The 24,493-nt window shown below is 36.9% G+C and overlaps 1 protein-coding gene and 1 long non-coding RNA gene across 4 annotated transcripts in view; one reads left to right on the forward strand and one right to left on the reverse strand.

Moving 5' to 3' along the window:
• Positions 1 to 3,505: 3,505 nt before the first annotated feature.
• On the forward strand, positions 3,506 to 5,240 carry LOC148187205 (uncharacterized). The gene is made up of 2 exons (XR_015778923.1): positions 3,506 to 3,899; positions 4,571 to 5,240. It is a non-coding gene; the product is annotated as an uncharacterized LOC148187205 (long non-coding RNA).
• Positions 5,241 to 6,942: 1,702 nt separating this feature from the next.
• LOC121953000 (protein ripply1) overlaps positions 6,943 to 24,493 on the reverse strand; it is a 32,017-nt gene continuing 14,466 nt past the window's right edge. Inside the window, exons 1-7 of one of the 3 annotated variants that reach the window (XM_042499906.2) lie at positions 15,132 to 15,287; positions 14,519 to 14,659; positions 14,271 to 14,373; positions 12,799 to 12,913; positions 11,466 to 11,544; positions 8,914 to 8,987; positions 6,943 to 8,415 (exon numbers count right to left, since the gene is read on the reverse strand). In XM_042499906.2, coding sequence (XP_042355840.1) covers positions 8,217 to 8,415; positions 8,914 to 8,987; positions 11,466 to 11,544; positions 12,799 to 12,913; position 14,271 — 468 coding nt within the window. In that variant the 5' untranslated portion in view covers positions 14,272 to 14,373; positions 14,519 to 14,659; positions 15,132 to 15,287 and the 3' untranslated portion in view covers positions 6,943 to 8,216. Of the gene's footprint in view, positions 8,416 to 8,913; positions 8,988 to 11,465; positions 11,545 to 12,798; positions 12,914 to 14,270; positions 14,374 to 14,518; positions 14,660 to 15,131; positions 15,288 to 24,493 lie in introns of those variants that run through there. The other 2 variants (XM_088088847.1, XM_042499907.2) reach the window with 2 other exon arrangements.

Raw genomic sequence — 24,493 nt, forward strand, 5'->3', positions numbered from 1 at the left:
TGTATAATAATTTCTCTATTTTATTTTATTTTTTTACATGTTCAATACAAATTAAATCAAATCAAAATCCAGATAATTAATGTAAAGTGTCCTCATTGACCTATTAAGTCAAAGACATCTACAGAAGTTTGTAATTATGAGTCACTGTTTTCATTTACAAATTGTGCAAATATGCAGCCCTGGATACTGGCAGGCTGTGTACTAAAACTCACCAAATGTCTGTTTTTTGTTAAATAGGCTTAAATATTAGAATTTGCTGTACACCAAACAACACAAACAGATCCGCATGACCCATATATATGTATATATGTAAACTAACTAATAAAACTACGCCAGTCTGTAAACTAATGTCAGTCATCCATACAGTGCACTGCGTGCTACTGAAGTATAAATGTCTAAACTGTAAATCTTTATAACATTATGGTCATCTTTATGTGCATGATAAGGATACAAAGAGCTCTGCAGGATGAACACTGATGGACAGAAATGATGTGAATCCAAAATGGGGCATGCACAAATACTCTAGGTCCGTGTTAAAGGCCTAAAAAAACATGTTTTAATATCTTTTTTTCGAACACATTGAGTATTTACGAAAAAATCACACATCAAAATACGCAGAAAAACTTTAAGTGCTGTAACAGTATCTGCGTCATCAGGAATGTGTGGGTTCGGTTTAATCAGACTGACAAACATCAAACAACTCAACAGTATTGGATTTGATTCAAACGCAGGTTTGAACACAACTGTGTGTGACATCATCTTTTCCCAACTGAGCTCTGCACGCCGAAGACGCAAAGAGAGAGAAATCAGTCAAATGAAATAGCTGAAACTGTTTCAACTTTGGCAGAAAATATCACGATCATGTACAGCCCTATTCCTCAAAGCAAGAAGCTGATTGAGAAAATATATTTTCAGGCCTTTTTCTCATGTTTACACTGCAGGTGCACTACCTGATGATGTTGGCACCATCAGGTATTTGAAATAATGAAGAAGCGGGTTATCAAAATATGATGGATTTCTCTTGACTAAATGTTAGAAAAATGAAAGAAAAAAAAAGAAAAACAGTTTGCTTTTCAAGTGAGAAACATTAGTCATCAGACATCTGAGGCCTGGCTTTATGAAGTGGAAAGGCTTGAAAACTGGACATCAGTCATAAGATCTTTGAAAACTCTCACACATTTCTGCGTTTTTTTCTTTTGATCGCAGCTCCTCAGTGAAGTTTAGCAGACTGGACCAAAGTCCAGCGAGACTGGGAGGAAAAGAGCAAAGTATGTAAAACCTACTCATCAAAACTCAGTACACATTTAAACATAGATATGCGTCATCTTCAGACACGATATATGATTTTTCTTTATGTTAAATAAGCAAAGTGAAATCTTAAAAACAACCCAATTGCAGCACAAATGTTGACATTTTACATCTCTGCAAACCGTGGATTTCTCACATCTGACTGTTATTATGGACAAACTGAGCATCGAGACTAAATCCAGTCAAAGTCAGCTCATATACTACGTTGCATATGATACGTATGACATGTACAAATGTAAGTCATGGTTTGCAGAAATGTACATTCTCTTCTTGCGACTGGGCTGCAGAAACCGAATAGAGCGTCTCCATTAAAAGAACATCAGCCCTAATGGAGTCAATCATTTCTGAAATGAGAAGTTGGTGCACTGAGATTTGAGGCCTGCATGTGACCTTGTGCACAGGATAATTTCATGCTCAGCAGATTGATGTCGTTATCTGATCTAAATTGCAGCAGACATTTCTTATGACCCGAGGCAGCGTGGATTCAAAGGAGCAACAAAGGACTTTATCTGTGTGGCAGATTAATGCTGTGCACATATTCTCTCTCTGAGAGACACTGGACTCTGCACTCTGCCGTACCAATCCCTTCAGCTTCTCAGATAAGATAGCACAAGTGCATGAATAAAAGAGGAGGCAGAACATGCAAGAAATGCCACTACTTAGAAGAAAAACTCTATATTTCACAAAATACTAAACTTTTTAAAGAACATTTAAGGAGTTTTTGTTGTAGTTGCGTAGTGAGGACCTTCAAACAGGAAAAACCTCCTCTACATGACGACATCAGCCTCTCCTGCCGATACAGTTTTTGTTTCATTATGAATCTGTTCATTTAACTTCTGCCCGTTAGGTCAACAGATACCATCTTTCCCTCTCAAACAGATCACAGAGGAAAGGTGTTAAAATAATATATGTGTAGATAATTCAGATTCAGAAATCCAGAGTAAAACAATATTTTAAATTGCCAGTCGCCGGAAGAAAATGTACATTTCTGTAAATAATGTTACATTTGTGCATTTTATACATATCATTGTGTTAGATGACCACAGATCCCTGTTCAAGACCTTCAAACAAGAAAACCAGTTGTTTTTTTCACCGAGTTATCACTGTTTCCAGCAGCTTTATTGCCACCAAACATGAATGTATTTTAATGACCCGTTGCTGTTTTTCCTCCAGGGATAGTGCCCCAAAATGCCTTTGTTTTGTTAAATGTAAAAAAAAAGTCATAGTATAGCATGACTAAAAATGCCGTAGTACAAGTCGCAAAAATGTGGTTGGGTTTTGGCGTCAGGATCTTATGCCAAAAGCACTGCGAAAGCGACGGTATGGAATGAGAACAAGCTTGTGTCTTTTTCCCCCCCAAAAAAACGAAAAGAAAGAAAGGAATGGAAAAGAGAAAAGGAAAACAAATCAAATGGTGCTTTAGAATGAGACATGGATGAAGAAAGGGCAGGGGCCCACATAGACTGTTGAGGGCCCAGAATTTGGTGCTACGCTCCAACAGTTTTGCTGGCTATTGATTGTTAAGTGAAAATGTTATTTTACAACAGTTTATTACCAGTAGTTTGTGTCACATGCCATGAGTCACTTTACAGTGTCCTAAAGTTAAAGAATTACACATCAGATATCATTCAGGGTCATTCACCACAACTTAATATGCTCTGTGTTCGCTATAATTATTATTTTTCACATAATAAATAAAATAACATAAATTAAAACGTGCGCTCTACACCCACGTCCTCTCTCTCAATCTTTAACACGCCATTCAATCGGCCTTTTATTGTGCTGTCATTCACTCTCGCTGCGTGACTAACAGCCCACAGTCTTTTGCTTCCTCCTGAGCTATTGCTTCATAGCCCCGGGTTTCATATCTGCTGAAAAGGTGTGTGTATGTGAGAAATGTAACAGTAAATGGGCTCACGTGCAGCACATGATGCTGCAGCTTGTGTCATGCCGGGGAGGGAGTAGCTGTTTTCTTATTTTGTATTGGAAAAATATTGATCGATAGGTGGCTCAAAGGAGTTTATTTCACAAAATGAATCTTAATTAATATGAAAAAGGTCCAATAAAATGGTAGCTCTAACTGAGTTCAAGGTTTCCAAAGACTCAGAAAAAGCACATATTGCAGTGGATACCTTTTTTTTTCTTTCTGTAGGCCATGTGAGGTGTTAAATACATATTTTGTGCAGGGGACAAAAGAGATGTGCTTGACTGTGGCCCTGCCCTCTGTGTCAGTCCATGTGGAATCAGGATGTTGGACTGAGGGGCAGGGCGCTGGGCCTGTTAAATATTGACTGCAAGTGTAATAATTAACCTTCCACCAACTCCTGATCTCTTAAACTGGCTGCTCTGCTTCGCTGCCAGCGCTTTCCCCGTCATTCCTGACACTGAAATGCTCCTCTTTTTAAGCTGCCGTTCCACTGTCCCTGTCACCTGCTGTGTCTTTATGTAGTCTTGGGCTCCTGTTTCTTTCTTTTCTGTGTCTCGCTTGTGCCGCTCTGGCCTGGCTCGCCGTGTCACAACACCCTGCCGCTGCTGCTCTTCAAACCTTTGGCCTCGAACTGTGAAAGCCACCGGGCCCATGCATCTAACAGGTGAGTACAAAAACTAAACCCTAGGTGAAATTTGCAAGATTAAATAAATATACACAGACAAATCCAATTATTTTCTTTATGAAAATGATTCCTGACAACAGCAGAAGGTAAATCAAGGGAAATAAAATATTTTAGCAATTTTTTACTACATAGAAATGACACTGTGCATATACAGCTCTTATTTAAATAGGCTGAAAATCTTGACTAAATTCTGCTTTTTGCTCTTTTTAAAGTTATTGAATAAAACTGTAATTGTGGAAATTTTCTATTTAACGTTTCTGTCCTCAAACTAGAAGCAGAAAGCGATGGATGCAGTCTAATTGGTCTATTCAACAGAATAAAAAGCAGCCAAGCAGGAGCGAAAATGGTCCAACAGAGCTGCTAATCATTTAATTGCTTTATTGTTCTGTTTTTTTTCTGTGCAGAGTTTTACTGCAAGGCAAAGTTCTCCTCAACCGAGCAAGGCAGTTTGAAAAACAGGATTTCAGAAATAACTCGATAGAATATTGACAAACTATGAAGCTAATCTATAAGTAATTATGAAGACAAATATCAGTGCGAGCAGGAAATGCAGCGCCTGCAGGTACATAGGTCAGACACACCCATATATTCACATATTGAAAAGTGGCCTCGTGTTGACAGCAACCATAAAATCTGTGTTATCTATACAGGCCTTGGCCCTTTGGCCGTGCTGTTGGACGAGCGTGAGCAATGATGTTGTCTACTTGAGGGCAATAAAACTGGGAGGAGGACGCTGCCGGGTCAAAGTCAAGTGGAGACACCTCACGTACTAAAGCAACTGCCTCTAAGTCCAGATCCGGAGTTCTCCTTGGCCCTCTCTGCTCTCTCTTTCTTGCTTTTATCTCAGGTATTTCCCCATAAAGACTCTGGAGGAGTTTTGTGCATCTGTGACTTGACTTGGAGGAGCTACGTTGGTGATGAGCCTTCTGGTGCTCGCTGGATGTAACAGCAACTCCATGTGGAAGCTTTGTGTGTTCCAGTGGAGGTGCTGTTACCTGCAGAGAGCCGCCAAGCACAACACGAAGCCTCCCGAGAGGCCGCAGCAGAGCTCGTCATGTCATGAAAAGTCATTTTTATTTTGAATTTTAGCTGCAAAGCGATGGGACACAAGGTGATGACCTATGAATTGACAGCCAGTGTTCAGAACATCTGCCTGTCAGTTCTGTAGGCCACTGCTGTGTTTGTCCCTCTCAGTGTGTTCAGATGTAAACAACAAGATTTTTGGTTTCATGCAAACAACCAACTGTGAGTTTTGGGGCTTTTACATAAATTTCATTTGATTTTGAAGCATCTTTTACAATAAATAAAGTATGAAAATATGCGGACGAGTCTGTCATTTTTGTGAAAAACTAATATGTGTTGTCAAAGGAAGTCAAGTCACTTTTATTTAATGCTCTGAAACCAGAGCAAACGGGCTTGATTTCTTTCAAAAAACATGGGAAGAAAAAATGATCTAAAAATTAAGATTTTTTTTTTTTAAAAAGAGTAAAAAGTTACAAGAAAAATGCATGAAAATTATTTATTTATTTATTTATTAGCAAGAAAAGAAAAGTTAAAAACAACAATGAACTAAAAACAAAATACAATACTATACTGGACATTTCCCCCTATTTTTACAGAAGAAAAGAAAGTAAAAACAAACAAAGCAATCAAGACTTATATAATTCTGATAATTATAAATATAGTTTTTTTCACTGGCTTGTTTTCCTTTCTAGTATTGGATTGTTGGAGAGATGTTTGCTGTCTCTCCCATGTAATGGAACTAGATAGCACCAAAAAAAAAAAAGAAAAAAGAAAAAAACTGAAAAAAAATGTGAACAAAAAATTTAAAAAAAAAAAAAAAAAAAACCTCAACAGGAATTTCTCTTTCCAAAAGTCATAACCTTGTTGTGAGCAGTTTCATATAGGAACTATTTCATTTAAACAGAACTCACCCACTAACTGTATCACCTCACAAAAGGAAGTGTGCCCCTTCAAGCAAACATAATTATGATATACTAATAGTTACAGGATCATTAAAACTGAAAAATAAACATGTATAGACCTCATGTTGTGCTGAAGTACTACAGAGTTTAAAATGTCCTCAGTGTGTTTAAATTAAACTAACTACCTTTACCTTTGAAACCTTAGCAAATAGGTTTAATTCTCCTCAGAAATATGACAGAAAAGCAATAACCAAATTGCAAGAAACTGGTAAAAAGGGAGACATGAAAACAAACTGAAAAATAAAAGTAAAGAGAGACAGAGAGCTTTAAAAAAGCAAAAGTAACTTAAACAATTTCTTGCTTTTTTTGTTTTTATGTTCACTTGTTAAATTGCTCTTTGCCTTCCACCCATGTTTTTGTAAGAACATTTGCTCACGTTTCAAAAGGTTTATGTGGCTGAGCAAACTACTCTTTGCAATGTAGAACTAGTACTACCTTACTTTGTTTGCAGTTTTTCTATTAAATGCAAATATGTATTGGCATTTGCACTGAGAGAAAAAAACAACTACATGACCTGATATGACAGGGACAATATTAATATACACAAAAGAAGAAACTGCTGCCTGTGCTGCCACCTGGCGGCTTCATGGACACATTGCTGCAGTGGGTCAATGTTAGGTGTTTCCAGGAAGACACTACCTAAAACTATCAAGTCATTATAGTTATTGAGATATATGTATTAGTCAAACTTTAAGAGTATATTTTGATACAGGACCCCTTAAAAGAGACAGTGCTATTATCCTTTTTCATTTCTAGTTAAATGTGGATTTTTCCACTAGTTTCTCCTTAACTGGCAGTTTCTTTACTCTGCAGTTTCATCTGTCTTCTCTATCATTTTGTTTTGCACCCATAATTTACCATCTCCCTCTCACCTTCCCTTTTTTCCCCCACTTGTCTTTGTCTTTAATCTCAGCGGTCCTTTGCTCCCTCAAGCTAATCAGAAGCAGCACATGCACATCAAAAGCTTTTACAGAGAGATAATAATGGTTAAAAAACATTGACAACAAGTCCGCATACAGATAACAGTAAAAACAATTGAGGAAAAACATTCTTTATTCCCCCAAAACTTTTTTTTAAATACAACCTCAGCTTGGACAGTGTTTGGACAGTACAAAATGAGACTGATAATGCATAAATGTATAAAAAAATAAGTCGATGTAAACATGTGTTTATGTACAAGTTATGTACAACATAAGTTAGAAATGTTCTTTCTATATATATACACTGGCAAGGATCAGACCCTGAGATTGACTTTTTAACGTAACAAATATCCCAATATGGGAGAACATGATGCTTGGCTTTCCTCTCTCACCATACACACTGAGAAAAAACAACAACATTATGAGGCAGATACTGCATACCACTGCACCACTGTGCAGTACAGACAACAGGCGATGTGAAACCACTCAGCTACAGAGAGCTTGCCGAGAAAACAGACAGCAGGACTCGGGATTGTATGCATTCGTTTTAAAATCTCTGTTTGTTGTGGCGTTTCTGAATTATCTACCTGTCTATGTGAGTAACGTGACATGAGTCCCTTAGTGGTCACACCTGTTAGGGAGGTACGCAGGCAGACACAATCTAAAAACACAATCATGCTGATTTTTAAAATAAATGAAATATTTTGTCTCTCCTGTGACTTCTGTTGTTTGTTTGTCCTACATTGCTGATTTATCCTAATCTGTAAAATGTCCCGTGCACCTTTAAAAATGCAGTTTAACCCTCTGAAACATTAGCAAATTGGCTTGATTTCTTTAAAAAAAAAAAGGAAACAAGGCAATGAGCAGTCTTAGAAGAATTACCCAAAAATGAGTGAGAAATTAATAAAAAATACTAGAAAATTACCTGGAAATTGGCACCAAAAACAATAAAACAAAAAAATAAAAAAACCAATGGTGATAAAAATATTTTCAAAAATGTTTAATATAATTTAAAATATAGAATCATGATAATAATGTAACTTTTATGCCCCACTTTTTTTCTTTTTAATTCAACATTTTTCCCTAGCTTTTAAAAAAAAATCAAAAATTAAAAAAAGTCTAAATCTACTAATTTCTTGCAATTTGTGGAACATTTCTTAGTAAGTTGCTCATTGCCTTTTTCCCCACATGTTAATGAAAGAAACTAATATGCTCTCGGTTCAAAGGTTTAAGTGCTTGTGAAAGGCGTCTGAAAGCAGCACAAGAAAAGTGATCAGTCCAGGTTTTGAAGGGTTAATCAATCTAAGTGTGTATAAACGTTTTTTGCAGGCAAAATGCAAACAGTCGTCTCTCCGGCTGTTTCACAGGAAGACAGAGATGCTCTGTGACGCTCAGTTGTAGGAGGTGAAATGAGACGGCTGTTTGAGGCACTCCTCAGAGTCGCCGTCCTCCTCCCAGTCCTCATCATCCTCATCTTCACTGTCAGAGTCTTCATAAAAGCTGATGGTTGCCTGAACGGGGAAGTTCCTCAGCAAAGCCTCTCCGTCGCTGTACAGATAGTCGAATGACTTGGATTTAGGCCAGAAAAGCCTGTTTAAGAGAGAAACATCGAGATCATGTTAACATTCAGGTGCAAGTTTCATTCAGTGCTGGATTGTAACTAAGTACATTTACTCAAGTACAAATCTGAGGTACTTGTACTTTATTAGAGTACTTCCTTCTCATGCCGCTTTAAACTTTTACTTCACTAAAGTCCAGAGGGAAATATTGCAGTTTTTACTTCACCACATTTATCTGACAACTTAAGTTACTTTACAAATGATGATTTAAGCATAAAAACCACAAGAGTTTAGAGAAATATGACGTTTTGTTATAAATTAGTCTACCCAAAAAAATACAAGTACAAGAAAGAAAGAACTGAAGCCACTTCCCTCAGATCTCATAGGGTTAAATATAAAGAAATAGCTTTTGCTGCATTGCTCAAATTCCAGAGGAGTCAAACTACACTCTCCAATGTGGATTTAATGCATGATTCTGCGCCTACAGAAGTCCATATGTGAGACGTGTAAAAACAGAGAGGACACTGACCTGACAGGGTGCTGGAAGGCCTGCGGTTTGCCATCTGATGAAAAGCAGCCTGGCACTGTGGGTCTGGAGTACGGCTGCAGAAGTCAGAGAAAAAGGAGGTGAGTGCACTGGACTTGCATTCATCAGGTGGACCCAAAACCAACTGCTCTGCAACAGCACTTTTTATAATCGATTAACTGGTAAATTTATCAATCAATTAATCAATATTTGAAAAAACATGATTTTTTTTTCCATACAATACTAAATGTGTTTTTTCATAAATCAAAGCTCACAGCAACATATTGTATATATATTATAACAGCATTACGTTTGATTAAATTTTTTATGACTGATCATAATCGATTAATCGATCATAATTGTTATAATCACTGGTGTTGATATGTCACAACTTGTTTCTGTTGCCCCCTAGTGGCAAAAAAATAAAATAAAAATCTGTTAGTGCTGAGTGATTTGGTTTAAAACAAAAAAGTGACAAAGAAGAATTAACTACAGTCACACATTTTCTTTCACACTCCCTCCATCACCCCGACTCTGCACATCAGGCAAACCCAACTGTGACCTGTAGAAAGACCTCTAGCTGCCAGCGTGCTGTACTTGAAACACTAAAACAGCCTAAAAAACGGGACTGTTAACCTCTCATATGGCAATCAGATGGCCAACAAAGTGTTAACACATCACAGGCTGAGGCAGCGGTGAGCTGGCACGTCGCTCAGCGTGTGAAGGGAGCGGCTCTGTAACGAGGTGTGTGCTCTCCTGAGGGACTGTGGGAATTTCCCCCTCAGCCAGTCTCTCCCCTGAGGTGTTCATTTTGGCATCTTTCCCCCAAACAAGCAGGAAGCAATGCTGCTTTTAGGGGAGTGGTGCCTTTCTATCGCTATAGTCTGGTCAAACTGATAAAATAAAATAAAAAATACTAATTTTAAAAGAAAACAACAAGAATTTCATCCTGCAAAATGTCAGAAAAGAAAAGATGATATGAGCCTTTTGGTCACGTGTCAGTGCAGCTGATGGTGAGAGTGAAGCGTCATTTGGCAGCAGACTGGTGTTAATTTCCCACCCGGGTGTCACCCGGCGCGTGTTAGCTTCCTGCCAGCGAAGACGACAGCCTTACAGCTATGAGCCTGTTTATGTGTCACAATGAATGTCTCCTCTATTTAAGTGTCATCTATAAATCTTAAAATGAAATGAGCAGCTACTCTTCTAGCCACGCTGGTGTTTTGCTCACTCAGACCTCTTTGCAAATTAAATTTGGGATGATTGTAAACTGTCAAGAGGTGATGAGGTTTTGGTAGAAGTCTTCTTCTATTTTTCTTCTATTTACTTGCACCCTATGAAACCTAAGCAAATAGGCTTGATTTCTTTAAAACACATGGACAAAAAAAGACCCCAAAATGAGCTATAAATTAATAAAAACAAATAAGAAAAAGAAAGGGAAAATTACAAGAAAATTACCCGAAATTTAGCAAAAAGTTAAAAAAAACAAAACAAAACAAACAAAAACAAGAAGGGAAATAACCCTAAAATTACAAATTAATTTTTTTCCTATATTTTGTTTTTAATAATTGCAAATATAGTATGTGGCCATTTTTTCCCCCCTTTTTTGCGAATTTTCTAATCTCTCTCACTCCCTCCTTTTTAAAATATTGGCAAGAAAAGTCCTGCAAGCTATAAAAATAAACAAAGAAAGACAAAATGAATGAATAAATAAATTAAGGGTCAAAAAATGCCCTCAAAAAGGTAACAATACTAAGTTTGTTTTCTTGTCACCTTTTACCAATTTCTTGTAATTTGCTTGTCGCCCTTCCCCATGTTTTTGAAGAGAATTAACCCTTTCTGATCAGGTTTCAAAGGATCAAATACTTGTGAAAGGCCTCTGAATGCAGCACAGGAATAACTGATGTCTATCCAGACTTCAAAGAGTTAAACTGCAGCCTTATCGCTGCCATGTGGGACTAAATGTGTTTCTGAGGCGTGCAGGCCAGGAGCCCCCTGTGTGTCTACACCCCTGCCTGCAGCGTCGATGCACTGGCTCCATTCAAATCAATGAAAGGGCTGTCTTTCTTCATGCAGGGCTGAGGTGGATTTGACGGTGACCTCAGAGGGGAAACGACTTGATGCTGACACCTTCTCTACGCTCTGCTGCCCAGCAGCTATTGATGAATTCAACATGATTGACTTCCTTAACTGCCTGAATGCACACATGAGAGCCCCGACCACATACACATCATAAGAAATTTTGTTTTGTTTGCTGTCAGAGATTTTGTCCCTCGATATATCTGAGATAAAACTTTATTTATCCAAAGTTAAATTGCTGTGCAGCAGTTCAAAGGTGGAAAGAGTGCAAATATAAAAAGTTTAAGATAACGGTAACGCGCAAATATGGCTCAAATCCAAAAATATCTATGATATATGGATTGCCAAAATCAGGTTAAGGTAGGGATCGGTCAAGGTGGGGTTGCATATAAAGGTTTTTGATATTTCTGAGAACCAAGACTGATAAACAAAACACAAATTTTAAGTGAATCTGTGATCCTAAATCAAATGTAACTTACACAGGACAGCTTGCTCCGTGGGCATCGCTCTCCATCCGTGTTGCTGGATAACCAAGGTCTCCACAGGGGCGTCTGGGTGCTACGAAGGAGAAATATAAAGTTCATTACATTCTAAAACTTCCTGAATATTTTGAGTTATTAAATACAGTCAAACTGATCCTAGGCTACTGTAAAAGCTTTGAATAAAAACAAACGGTAAATTAGACATGTTTTCTATCTAGTTGCACACCTTGATGTTTCCAGAGGTGGAGAAATTAATCGAACCCTTTATTTAAGTAAAAGTACTAATATCACACTGCAAAAATACTAATAAGAGTCCTGTGTTGAAAATGTCACTTAAGTAAAAGCAAGCAACAGGAGGGAAAATGTGTTTAAGTATTAAAAGTAAAAATATTGGTTTTTCAGGGCCGATACAGACTGTTAATAGTTAATGACACTGATAACTGGTATTTGAAACCAATACCCATTTACAATAAAAATGAAAATCTTTCAGTCAATATTTAGAATATAACAAACTCGAACATAAAACTTGGTTTAAATGTCAAAACTGAAACTTTCAACATTATATACGGCAAATTACCTTTTTTTTTATACAATCAAGTAAAATTTAGATAACTTAGAGACATTTTGCTTAGGAGCACTAATCAAAGACTTAAAAAGACTCCACCAGACAGACAAATTAAAAAACACACTCAAGATGGATTTTGTTTGAGCACTATCCTCACCATACCACATCATATAGTCCTATATTTCTATTCTGATATCCTCTTTTAGGTAGCTAAAAAGCACAAAAAAGAGACCAAAAGAAAAAAGAAAAATACCCCTGATAAAGTAATTTAGGAAAAACAATTTTCTAGGTAACCATAAAATACCTAGGTTTGACTTTAAGTTCTGATAAACTGAGTTTTTGTTGAGGAAAAATAGTTTGTTTTGCTTTATTTATTTAGCATCTAAATATGGACGTTAGCTGCTCTTGTCGCCTAGCAACCATTCAGACTCTGGTTAATCTAGAGTTAGCTTAGCAATTATTTGCTTTACCTAGAAAACACTTCTTTGACACAAAATGTAGGATTTAACTGTTATCTGTTAAATTGCTATCGAGCAAATAAACGTGTATTTTAATGTGCGTCAGTGAACTCATTACAAAAGCAGCCGCTGTAACGTACAGTGATTAAAACTACCTTTAAGCTAACATACAGCAGCTAAAATTAGTGGCCGTTTTATGTCTCAGCTAATATGTTCACGATATCATCAGCTAACAGTTTCCTGTTTGTAATCTGTCCACCATAATTTACATTTTGACGTTAAAACGCAGTCGGTGACCGGTGCCTACCTGCCGTTCGTGTCCGAGCTGCTGCTCACCGTCAGCGGGCTCGACCACCGCGGTGCAGCGCTGAAGGACGGCTGCTGGAGGACCAGGCAGGCGGAGCTCATCTTTTCTTCTGCCACTGGAGGGAAATTAACCCAAATATTTTTGGATTTTTTTTTTGTTAAAAAAGCGTACGCAGGCTCGTCGGAGGAATGCAGCTCCCTTTTGAGCAAGACTGGACTATAGCAGCTGGTGCACACGATAGACTAAAGGTGCTGTGAAAGAGAGAGACGACTGCAGGGGTTTATAAAGCCCTGGCGCTGGGAGGAGGGGTGTGTGTGTGTGTGTGTGTGTGTGTGTGTGTGTGTTTGTAAGTGTGTGCGCGTGCGTGCTGCAGTTTGGAAGAAGGGCACAGTCCTGCTGCGTGACAAATGTTACCAAACTGCAAATGATGGACTCATTGTTGACTATCTTCTCCACTGACCCTTATGGGACTGTTTGCAGCATTTTATGCACTTTACATTCTGCATTTTATTTTGGTAATTTTGTTTGTGTTCATGCATGTACATGCACGGATTTTTGGCAGGATCGTGTATTTTTGTTTAATCTTGGAATTTGCAGTCTAAAATACACTGTGCAAATAAAAGTGGTACTGCAATTTTTGATCCCACAGCCATCAAAACATAACAACTTGCATTGTATTATTTCTGGGTTTTCATTTTGGGCTTTTGCCTTGGATTTTTTTTTTCACAGATTCATTTGACAAAAAAATATGTTCAAAATATGCCAGATAAACAATAACGCAATCATATGTGACAGCACAGACAATTGGCATTCTACACAGAACATGATAAATAATAATAAATAATCATAATATCAATATATAAATCAATAAAAATCTTAAAATAAAAATGAATAAATAAAAGAATGAACATGGACAGAAACAAAAGCAAACAGAAATAATTTATATTCATGTCACATCTGGAGTTTCGCCAAGTAAGTTTTTGTGATAGACTGCTTTTTTGTTATTTATAAGAGCAACAGCTTTGAGTTGAAATCAATGAAGAAAAGATGGAAATAGTGTTGTGAACCTAAACATTTTTGTTTATGGATAAAGAATTTGCCCATTAAAATAAAAATAAAAAACTGAATTTGTAATTTTTACTATTTTCCACCCAGTGTTGTAATTTTTCAATTTAAAAAACAAAATTATTAATTTTTTTCATAGTTAACATATGGAGAAAATGCATGCTTTTAAATTTTTAATTTTTTTTTTTAACCAGGTGCACTGTTGCAGTCAACGTTGCTGCAAATCATTGACGTATCCAAGGCTTTGATAAAAAACAAACAAAACAGACAAACAAAAAAACTCTACTTAAACCTTACCTTATAATGGAGTGTGGCCACTGTAATAAACCTTTATGCATTCTATAATACTCGCTAATGCTTTAAAGTGATAACAAAACCAACAACAACAACAAAATTTAAAAACTCACTTTGCCCGTCAAGCTAGCTGGTTTATCTAGCGAGCTCAACCCTCAGGGCTCAGTTATAGTAACACGTTCTCTCTCTTCTCTCTTGAATCCTTGTATCCTTCTCCTGTTGTTGGAAATTCAGACATTTGCAAGTTGAAATCGACGAGAAATCGCAACGAATGGTTCTTGTGATCGTAAGGTTTGAAGTTTTTAGTTGTTGTTTATTAGAGCTCTCATTCATTCATCACATTTACTCCTGTGTGGCATACCTTAACTGGGAATTGAACCGGGAACGGTGTGTCATCAGTTGGTGTTTTTATCCTCCGGACCATCTTTGGCATCGATGAATGGAAGATTCAGAGAGAGAAAGAAGATCAAACTGAAGCTGCAGAAACTTCACCTTCATCAACCTGCAGAGAAACAAAGTTTCCACACTGAAACATGTTGACAGTGAAAGATGATCACAGTGAAACTAATTCAGAGTGAAACCTGTTCACACTGACAAACTGTTCTCATTAATACGAGTCACCACTGATCAATAAGTCCTCTCAGCTCAGTTGGTAGAGACATTGTCCCATAATCATAAAGTTGAAGGTTCAAATCCCTCCATTTCAGTGTCTTTTTCTCCTGTTACCCATTAAAACATGCAGTCAAACTATTTAAAACTTTTAACAGGAAATATAGGATTGGCTAAAATTAATATCCAACAAAACATTTCTTTTAAAGAGCTTTAAAAACTTATATGGAAGAGATAACTGATCAAAACTGCTTAATAGATTGTAACATAATTATTTATCTATTAAATGACCTTAAACCTGCTGTAAAGCTCCACGAAGAAACTGAATTTCCATGTTAAAAAAGTTGATTTTGTGTCACACCGACCTGAGATTTCAGTTGGTAGAGAATATTTTCCATTCTCTGAAGGTTGTGAGTTCAAATCTTATTTGTGTTTTTTGTCTTTTTCTTCTGCAAACCCTCACAGGTGTCTCTTATGGTGAGAAGCCTGTCTTGAATCAGCCTAACGAAGCAGTCTGTCGACACGAAGCCGAATCTGACTCCTTTAACCTGTATGTGAGAGTCTCCTCCTAATGTTCATTCTGGATAGCTTAGTTTGTGCAGCACTTGTCTTATGATTAGGAGGTTTGGGGTTCAAGTCCCTCCTTTACATTTCACTCAAACTAAGTACGGTACATTATATTCTTTTAAGGGCTTAAAAAAGTTATATCAAGGTGATGAAATAAGTTAAACATTTATTTTTCACAGTCAGAGAGACTTTTCTGACGGCTCTCTGAGGGTTTTACTTAAAACCCTAAAAACACAGGAAGACTTGAACTCACAACCTGACAATGTCTAATTTTTGTCCAATTAACTTCCTGCAGTACTCAGACGTAGTAGTTTAGTTGGTAAAGAAACGATCCTTCGATTAGGATATTGTTTGTTCAAGTCTCTCATTTACACCTTTTTCTGTTTTCTTTAAACCTCGCAGGTAATCATTTAAAAAGCCCAACAGAAAAACAATCAAAAGTCTTTCATAGATTGTAGCATATTTTTTTAATCCATCAAAATAACCTGAACCTGCTGTGAACCCCCAGAAATTACAACCAACCAACCGACCTGAATCTGTAATTTTATTTTGAAAAATAGTCACATATTTTGTGGTTTTTATAACTTGGCTGGTTGAAAAATGGTTTTATATTTTGAAGGTTGTGAGTTCAAGTCCCTCTTTTGCGTTTTGTCCTTTCCTTCTGTCAAGGGCTGTTTGTAAAGATGTCTTTTATTCTGTCTTAAATGAGCCAAACAAATCAATCTGTTTGATAAAGACGCTCAGAGCTGATCAGAGCCTGAATTCATCAAAACGTCTCAGAGGAGGAAATCTGTTCTAACTTGACAAAAGCTGATAGTGTTTTGAAGAAGTAACTTCTTAAAACATACATCTATCTTTTTCTTCTGTTACCCGCTAAACCATGCAGATAATCCACTAAAATCCCCCCAAATTGTGATGCATTTATTAATCCATTAACCCATTGATCAAGAAATTGGCTCGATTTCTCTCAGAAACATGGAAAGAAGGTCAAGAGCAGCTTAATAAGAGATGACGCTAAAAAAAAAGCAAGAAATTATTAAGATGTTACAAGAAAATGTATTGAAAATAAAAGAAAAGGGAAATGAAAAAAACAAACAAAAACAAGAAAATAAGTGCTATTTGTTTATCTTTTTTTCTGTATGATAATTTAGAGTAAAACAAATACACATAATTTTCTGGATATTTTCTAGAGAAATGTCCCAAAAAAGAGCAAGAAATTAGTAAAAAGAGTTACAAGAAAATTACCTGAAAATAAGCAATAATAAAACACAGGTGTGCAAGAAAATACTTTTTTTGGTATAATTTAAAAAATACAATTATAAGAGTTATTCATGTAGTTTTCAACACATAAAATAATATCTAATCATCTCACCCAGCTATTTATCATATCTTTCTTTTCATTTCTTTGTTACCTTTTACTACTTCCTCTTTCAGTTTGAAAATATTAAACCAGTTTTCTCAGCTTTCAGAGGTTTAAATGATTCTGAACACAACACAAAAAACTGATGTCAATCCAGGTCTTAAAGAGTTAAATTTCGGGACTTGTGCTGTGGATGTTGAGGGATGGTTGTTGTTCTAATCTCAATCTAATTTTCTCTTGTTAATTAGTTTACTGTTGCTCCCTGCTGCCTTTCTCACAGATGGTGTCTAACTTTTCTCCTCGTTGTTTTTACAGACAACCTCATGGTTTGAGATTTCTCACCACCCCGCTGAGAGGAGGAGGCCTCACACCAAACTGCTCATCAGTGAGAGCAGAGACGAGCTGCAGGGGTGACAGATCATTACAGGGCAGCAAACACCAAAATAGCTTACATACATAGCATTAATCGTGTGCTTTTTCACCTTCATTGTCTCATTAAAGTTTATCAGTGTGACTTTAATCAAATTCACGATGTGCTGGATAAAAACATCTGTATATAAAAAAAAAATCACATGTATCGGATTGTTCCTTCTCTTATCGCAACTAAAATATTCAGATTTTTGAAATAACTCTACTTTGCAATATTATGGATTACAATTTGACACTTTTATGCCTGCAATATATACATATATATGTATATATTTTTTAACCCTTTGAAACTTGGGAAAACTGGCTTCAGTTCTTTGAAAAACCGAAGAAGGTAGTGAGCGACTTAATAAAAAAAAAGGAAAATTTGCAAGAAATTAGAAAAAAGTACGAGAACATTTTCAGACACTTAGCACAAAAAAATAACAGAAAATAAATAAGACAAAAAAACAGCAGAAACAAATAAAACAATAAAATGACGTGAAAAAAAGATTACAAATTAAAATAATTCTAAAAAAAATTTTCAATTACAATTTTAGTTCCCTGGACATTTTTTCCTAACTTTCAAAAAAATAAGTTATAAAATCTACTAATTTCTTTCAGTTTGCCGGACATTTCTTGCCAAGTTGCCCATTGCCCCAAAAAAAACCCAAAACAAAACAAAACCACCCCAATTTGCTCAGGTTTCAAAGGTTTAAATACTTGTGTCAGTGATGTCGTTCCAGGTTTCAAAGGGTTACGCTAAGATTTTTGAAGACACTTAAGTGCAGCACTGACGGCGTGTGCAGCCCATTACAGCGGGTGTGAGGATCCTCATCGGCCCCTAATGTGCCCTAATGGCTCTTTTGTTTGGGATAAACAAAGCTGTCAGGGGCCGGCAGGAGCCCCGCTGGGAAGCAGAGTGGAGCAAACTGGTGCAAAAGGCACAAATGGGCCAGATGATGATGATGATGATGGGTCAAGCAGGACTGATATAATAGAGGTAACAGTGTGCACAAATACGTGCTCCTTCAGTCCAAGCATCTGCTAATGAAGAGGGATTTTATCTGCATGGAAACACAAAGATCTGATTTTAAAGAAGACACGAACGCTATAATGGATTTAATATTGGAATTACATAGACCTTAATCGAAAAGATGTAATAATAGCAAATAACAAGAAGACATGACCTACCAATAGGGCCCACTAGAAGGTGATGAACATTTCTGATTAACAGCAGGCACAGTTTGGAGCCAAGCAACTTTTTTTGTGTGCGTGTTTTTTTTTTTTTTTTTATGAAACATTTATCAGTCAAATTAATTTATTTTTTGTAGCCTAGTTTTGCTTTTCTCTGCTTTCAAAACCAGAAGTTAAATGCTTGTCATAAATCATCATCAGTATTTTCCCCTTGGGAAATCAGGAGACATTACAGTCGTTCTTATACCACATACATGAATACAGAAAAAAAGAAATAGAAATAAAAATAATGAGCATGCAAGAAAAGTGGAGCATTATGCTGAATAACACACTTTGTACAAATATAAAAATAAAAATAACAGGAAAAATACAAATATAAGAAAAAAACATTAAGGAAAAAATAAGTAAAACACACAAAAATGTAAATAAGAAAAAAAATATAAGAAAAAGGTAAGTTTTATCAGAAATACAAGTTTTTGAAATAAATACAAATATGTACATAAGAAATTTAACAAATACATACAAATATTTGCATCATACTAGAAGTGTGCTAAATATAAATGGAAAAGTAGAATAGGTAAGAATTAAATAAAAGAGTATTGTACAGTTGAAATAATGAATAATGAAATAATGTAAAGGGCGTCAAGTCAGTCTGCATGACGTACAATTTTGCAGATGAAACTGAGAACTGCACAGTTACTATTGCATCACAGTTTATATATAGTGATGTGAGCTGATGAAAGCCTCTTATAATAGAAAGAATAAAGCTGTAAATTGTAAACTGAGGCTTAATCATCTGAAGATATTATGGGGCAGAAATGTTGAATGAAAAAAAATTCAGGCAACTAAATATCAGCAAAGCTTTGATCCACATGGCAGCAACATCATGAACCCAAAATCTGTTCAGTTTGTTTGTTGTTTAACAGATGTGCAACCAGCTCATTAACTAACTGCAACTATAATGAATAAAATATGAAATAAATAGTGCAAATGTTCTCTTGTCTTGTATCATGACTACAAAATGATTGTGTACCTGTTGTAAAAAAATAAATAAATAGATAAAATTAATTGAGAAACAGGGATTTTTTTTACGCATGTTTAGTGAGAACTCTTTAGTCTCATTTTTCCTCAGTCTTTGTCTGAAATTTTGCATTCTCTAACTTCTCCCCCCTCCGACCTGTCAGGGGTCACGACCACTCTTTGACTCTGCACCAAATTGGACACCAGCAGCAGTTCTTAGCACAAAAGTTTTGTCCATTCATCCAAATGCTCTGCTCTCCACAGCGGAGCCGAGGATAAACAAGGAATGGCACACTTGTTTACTCCCCCCTTATCTCTCTCTGTGTATGTGTGTGTGTGTGTGTGTGTGTGTGTGTGTGTGTGTGTGTGTGTGTGTGTGTGTGTGTACCCCCACTGTTTTCACATTTGCTGACAGCACAGACAGCGCCTCCTCCCCTCCGCTCTCCCCCGGAGCGAGGAATGCTGCTAATTAGTGACCAACTGCTCTTTTGTCTTGTGTACATACTCTCTGCTTAGTGAGGGTGATGTGATATCTTATAGTTCATCCTCAGAGTCAAACTCATAGAAAACACATCTTTATGGAAATTATCAAACAAGGAATGCTTTTCAAGAGCAATTGACTTTTTGCCCAATTCATAATATGGTGATTTTTAACTTGTTAAATACTTCTGTTGTTCTGGATTTTGACCTAAATCAGAGACAGAGCGCAAATGAGCGCAATAACGAGGCCCTGAAGTTTTCCCACATTATTATTATTGTTATTATTATTATTATTATTATTGTTTACGTTAACATTTTTTTATTCATTCAGCAGACTAAATATGTTTATTTCGTTAAAAAAAAAAGAAAAAAGAAACATGACCACAAGGTATCAATGTTATTCTAGTGGAGACTGGATAAATCTCACATTTTCTTTAGCCTAAAACAATTACAGTAAAACAAGCTGAGTCAAAAAAAAATCCCAATTGCCAGAATTAATGTTAGATTGTACGTTTCTGCAAACCATAGATACATTACATTTGTACGTTATTATGTAGCTGATATGTTGTGTTTCAACAGTTCTGTCATCAACATGTGGCTTGGGCACAAAAAATGGTTATGGTTATGAAAACATCATGTTTGGGCTTAAAATAAATTGTTTTGGTCCCACAATCCTGGCGGGAATGCAGTGATGTCTGTGTAAAAAAACAACAGTATTTAATGAAACTATCACAACAGAAACATAGCAAAGGTCTTTAAAAAAAAAAATGTTTCGTGGCTAAAAGCTGCCGTACACACAGTGATAAATGACGGTTTTGGTGACACTAAAGCAGCAAGAAACAAAGCAATGTTTGTAAAAAACAACTGCTTTTCATTGCACTGTCCTGACAGGAAATGCGAAAATGTCACTCTTTCATGGCAGTATCTAATCAGGAAAACAAACTATGTCTTTACGAAAAACAACCACTTTTCATGGCAGTGTTCTAGCAGAAAATGCAATGATGTCTTTGTGTAAAACAATGTCTTTACTGGGTACAAACCCAGTGGAAACACAGCAACAGTTCACTAAAAAACACCCAAGTTTGGCAGCTAAGAAGCCGCTGGAAAGGCAGTGATGACTGGCTAAAAAACAACAGGTGTTCATGGCATTATCCTGCCGGGAAACACAGCAAAGTCTCGGAAAAAAGCAACAGGAATTCGTGGCACCCAGCACAATACCTGTGGTAGAAACACAGCATTGTGTCACCAAAAACACTTTAATTCAGTAGCTAAAAGCTACTGGAAATGCAGCGATAACTCGCTGAAAAAACTACAGATTTTATTGCTTGTTGGTCTCAAACAGTGATCTGCGGCCAACTGAAAAAAACTGAAAAAACTTGTTACGGCATATCTCCATCCTTTCAGTAACGCTCACAAGCAACGAGAATTGTAGATTTTTCGTCTAAATGTAAGTTACGTCATCCTGTTTTATTGCTATACTACATGAGAAAGGGCTGCTTTACTGTCGAGACATTTCACATTACATCTTTGAATTAAATTTATCACATGACTAAAATTTAATGCAACCTTTGTGCCACTTAGATAAAAATCTGTTTGTCTTTTTCAAACAGCAGCGAGCTCACTTGAGTTTCTAACATCTGCAGAGTCAGAAATATTTCTGCACAAAAAGGTACATTTGAGTCTCAGTCTGACTTTTCTGCAGCCTTTTAGTGACCCTGTGAAACCCTGTGTGAAACGGAGGAAACGTGTGTCCGTTTATTGTTCGCAGCACGTTGTACCTTGAGATGGCCTTTTAGGTGAGGTGCTGCTGGATGGAGCAGCGAGGACTCCTCACACACTGCAGCTCTCATGTGTGGAGGTGTTGGGAGTAACACTCCTCAAACTCAACACACACACACACACACACACACACCACTAAAACACTTAAATTACTATTTTTACCCATCTAGCTGTCAGACATAAAAATAGGCATACTGTATCTGAATAAGAAAATACATTTTAAAAAGGGACAAAGCTTGTTGATGAGACAATTCAAATTATCTAAACCAGCTAAGATCAAGCAGAGTTTGTTTAATTAGTCATATATTCATGCCCCACTCCTACCAAATTGTGGCAAAAATGCACTCTGTTATCATTTGGCATTTAGCACAGACCAACACTTTAACTTTCGCCACATGTTTGTGGCCTCAGTTGAAGTTCTGACCTTATAGCGACCCTCGGTTGCACTCTGACTCCTGCCTGCTCCTCACACCTCTGCCTTCATTTGGGGAGGTGTTGGCAAACTGCTCCCCCTCATCATCACACCTTCTCAGCACACTTCAGGCTCCAGCACACTCCTCTGTGCCGCCTGGCACCTTGTTAGAGCCAGGAGTCTCACCCCGAGGAGAAACACGCTGGCTCTCCCAGCGACACACTTTCTGTTCCCACACAATCACAATTAGGTTTTGGCTCATGTGGACATACAAGGATTTTTTGTTGCTCCCCATCTACATACAGAAAAAGACATAGAGATTAAAACAAGGACAACAAAGCTGCAGAAAGTAAACATCACACCAGCATTTGACATATGTAGTACTACACTGGGCTTTTTTCCTGATAGTGTCAACGAAAGACCTCCAACACTTACGGATCACTATACAGAACATTGTGTCTGCTGTGAAAACCTTCAGGTTGCTGGGATCCACCATTTCCCAGACAGTGGATGTCCAACATTCAGTGTGATTCACACCCTGTGAATGCACCACCATCATTAAGAGTTCATACCGGGAGGATGTCAACAGTTTTGCAGTGGTGCACACAGATCAACCTGCTGCTCAACGTCAGCAAAACCAAGGAGCTGATTGTTGATTTGAGAAAGAAGAAGGCAAAGACCCACACTCCTGTCTGCATCAGTGGAGCCGAGGTGGAGCAGGTGAACAGCTACCATCACTGAGAACGTATCTATCTACCATCACCACCCAGGTTAAAAAAGCACAGCAAAAGCTCCACTTATTACGGGGATTCCACAGCAAGATCCTGATTTACTTCTACAGAGGAGCAATAGAAAGCATACTGACTGAAACATCACCGACTAGCATGGTTCATGCACAGCCCAGAACAGGAAGGCTCTATAGCGGGTGATTAAAACTGCACAGACCATCACTGGTTCCCATCTACAGAAGTGAGGTGTCTGCACAGAGCCCAAAGGATACTGAAAGACAGCAGCCACCCCACACACAGTCTGTTCAGCCTGCTGCATTCAGGGAGAAAGATACAGAAGTATCTGCTGCAAAACCACCAGACTACAGAACAGCTTCTTTCCCCAGACTGCGGGACTCTTAACTCCTCCTTCGTATCCAAAAGACATAGCAGGATTTAAGGATACATTTTTTATTAAATTTTTTAAACTATGTTTATGTACGTTTACATTTATTTACTTTTAAAAAATGACTAATAAATCAACCTTGTACCTTGTATGCTGGGACAAGGACAGTGATCCAATTAAATGGCCTAATCGAGCTATGACCGTAGCTCCACTAAACTGTGCATGTAAAAATCCTGAGTGTCATCTCCACAGTTTTAAGTGTATTCAGCTCCAGGTTGCTCTGATCACAGCAGAAGGCCAGCTTTTCATCTGTATGCAGACTCATCACCATCACTTAACTCAGTTTTTAATGAACTCTCGAAATCTGAGTAAATTAGCTGGATTTCTTTCAAAAACACGGGGAGAAGTTATAAATTACCAGTTACAAGAAAATAATCTGAAAAAAAAAACTAAATAAAATAAAATAAAAAAAGGAAAAAAAAAATGTAACAAACAAAAAAAGTAAAACAAACAACCCCCCCAAAAATAATAAATAAACAAAAACTTAATAGTGTACTACTACTGCTACTGCTACCACTACTAATAATAGTATAGTTTTCTGGACATTTTTCCCTAATTTTTAATTATTATCCATTGCTGTAATATTTATAATAATTCCTAATAATTTCCCTCTTTAAAAATCTCACAAATGTTCAGGCCATTTTCTTTTCCTAATTTCTTGCAATTTATGGGACATCTGTTGTCAAGTTTGTCATTGCCTTTTTAGCCATCTTTTAAGAAAAAAAAACAAACAAACAGATTTGCTTAAGTGTCAAAGGTTTAAATGCATGTGAAAAGGGTCTGAATGCAGCACAAGAAAACTGATGTTCAAAGGGTTAACTCAAGTGTCTTGGGACATGTGCTCGGTAAAAACTGCATAACATATAGCTAAAATGCCACTTAAGGGTTTAATTTCTTTCTTTGTTTTGTATTGTGCTGGGTGAATAAACACATCTCTGCACTTGGAGTTTGAAATAAGACGCAGGCAATAACCACTCTGTTTATTTACCTCGCACAATGAATTAACATCCAAAAGCCTCTGCATCTTTCCTTTGTTTTCTACTGCTGTTTCTTAAGAAAGCCACTAGATGTCACCCTGAGCACATTAATGTTCAATCACTGTTTTATTGTTGTGTAATGTTTACAGTGTTGAGGAGAGGAATGTCCCCTTGTGGACAATAATAAAGTAATGCTGATTAGGATCCTTCAGAGGTTTTCAGTGTAGCCTTGGACTCTGACATGGACTCTGGCCAGGGCTGGAAGGAATGCTTTTTATAATCTGTATAATCCAGACATTAAAAATAATAAAAGAAGTGCACCTGCTTCATATAAAGTGTTTTCTTAATGGAGAAATT

Source organism: Plectropomus leopardus, chromosome 15 (assembly GCF_026936395.1).
Source record: "Plectropomus leopardus strain MGB_pleo_1.0 chromosome 15, ASM2693639v1, whole genome shotgun sequence".
Classification (NCBI taxonomy): Eukaryota; Metazoa; Chordata; class Actinopteri; order Perciformes; family Serranidae; genus Plectropomus; species Plectropomus leopardus.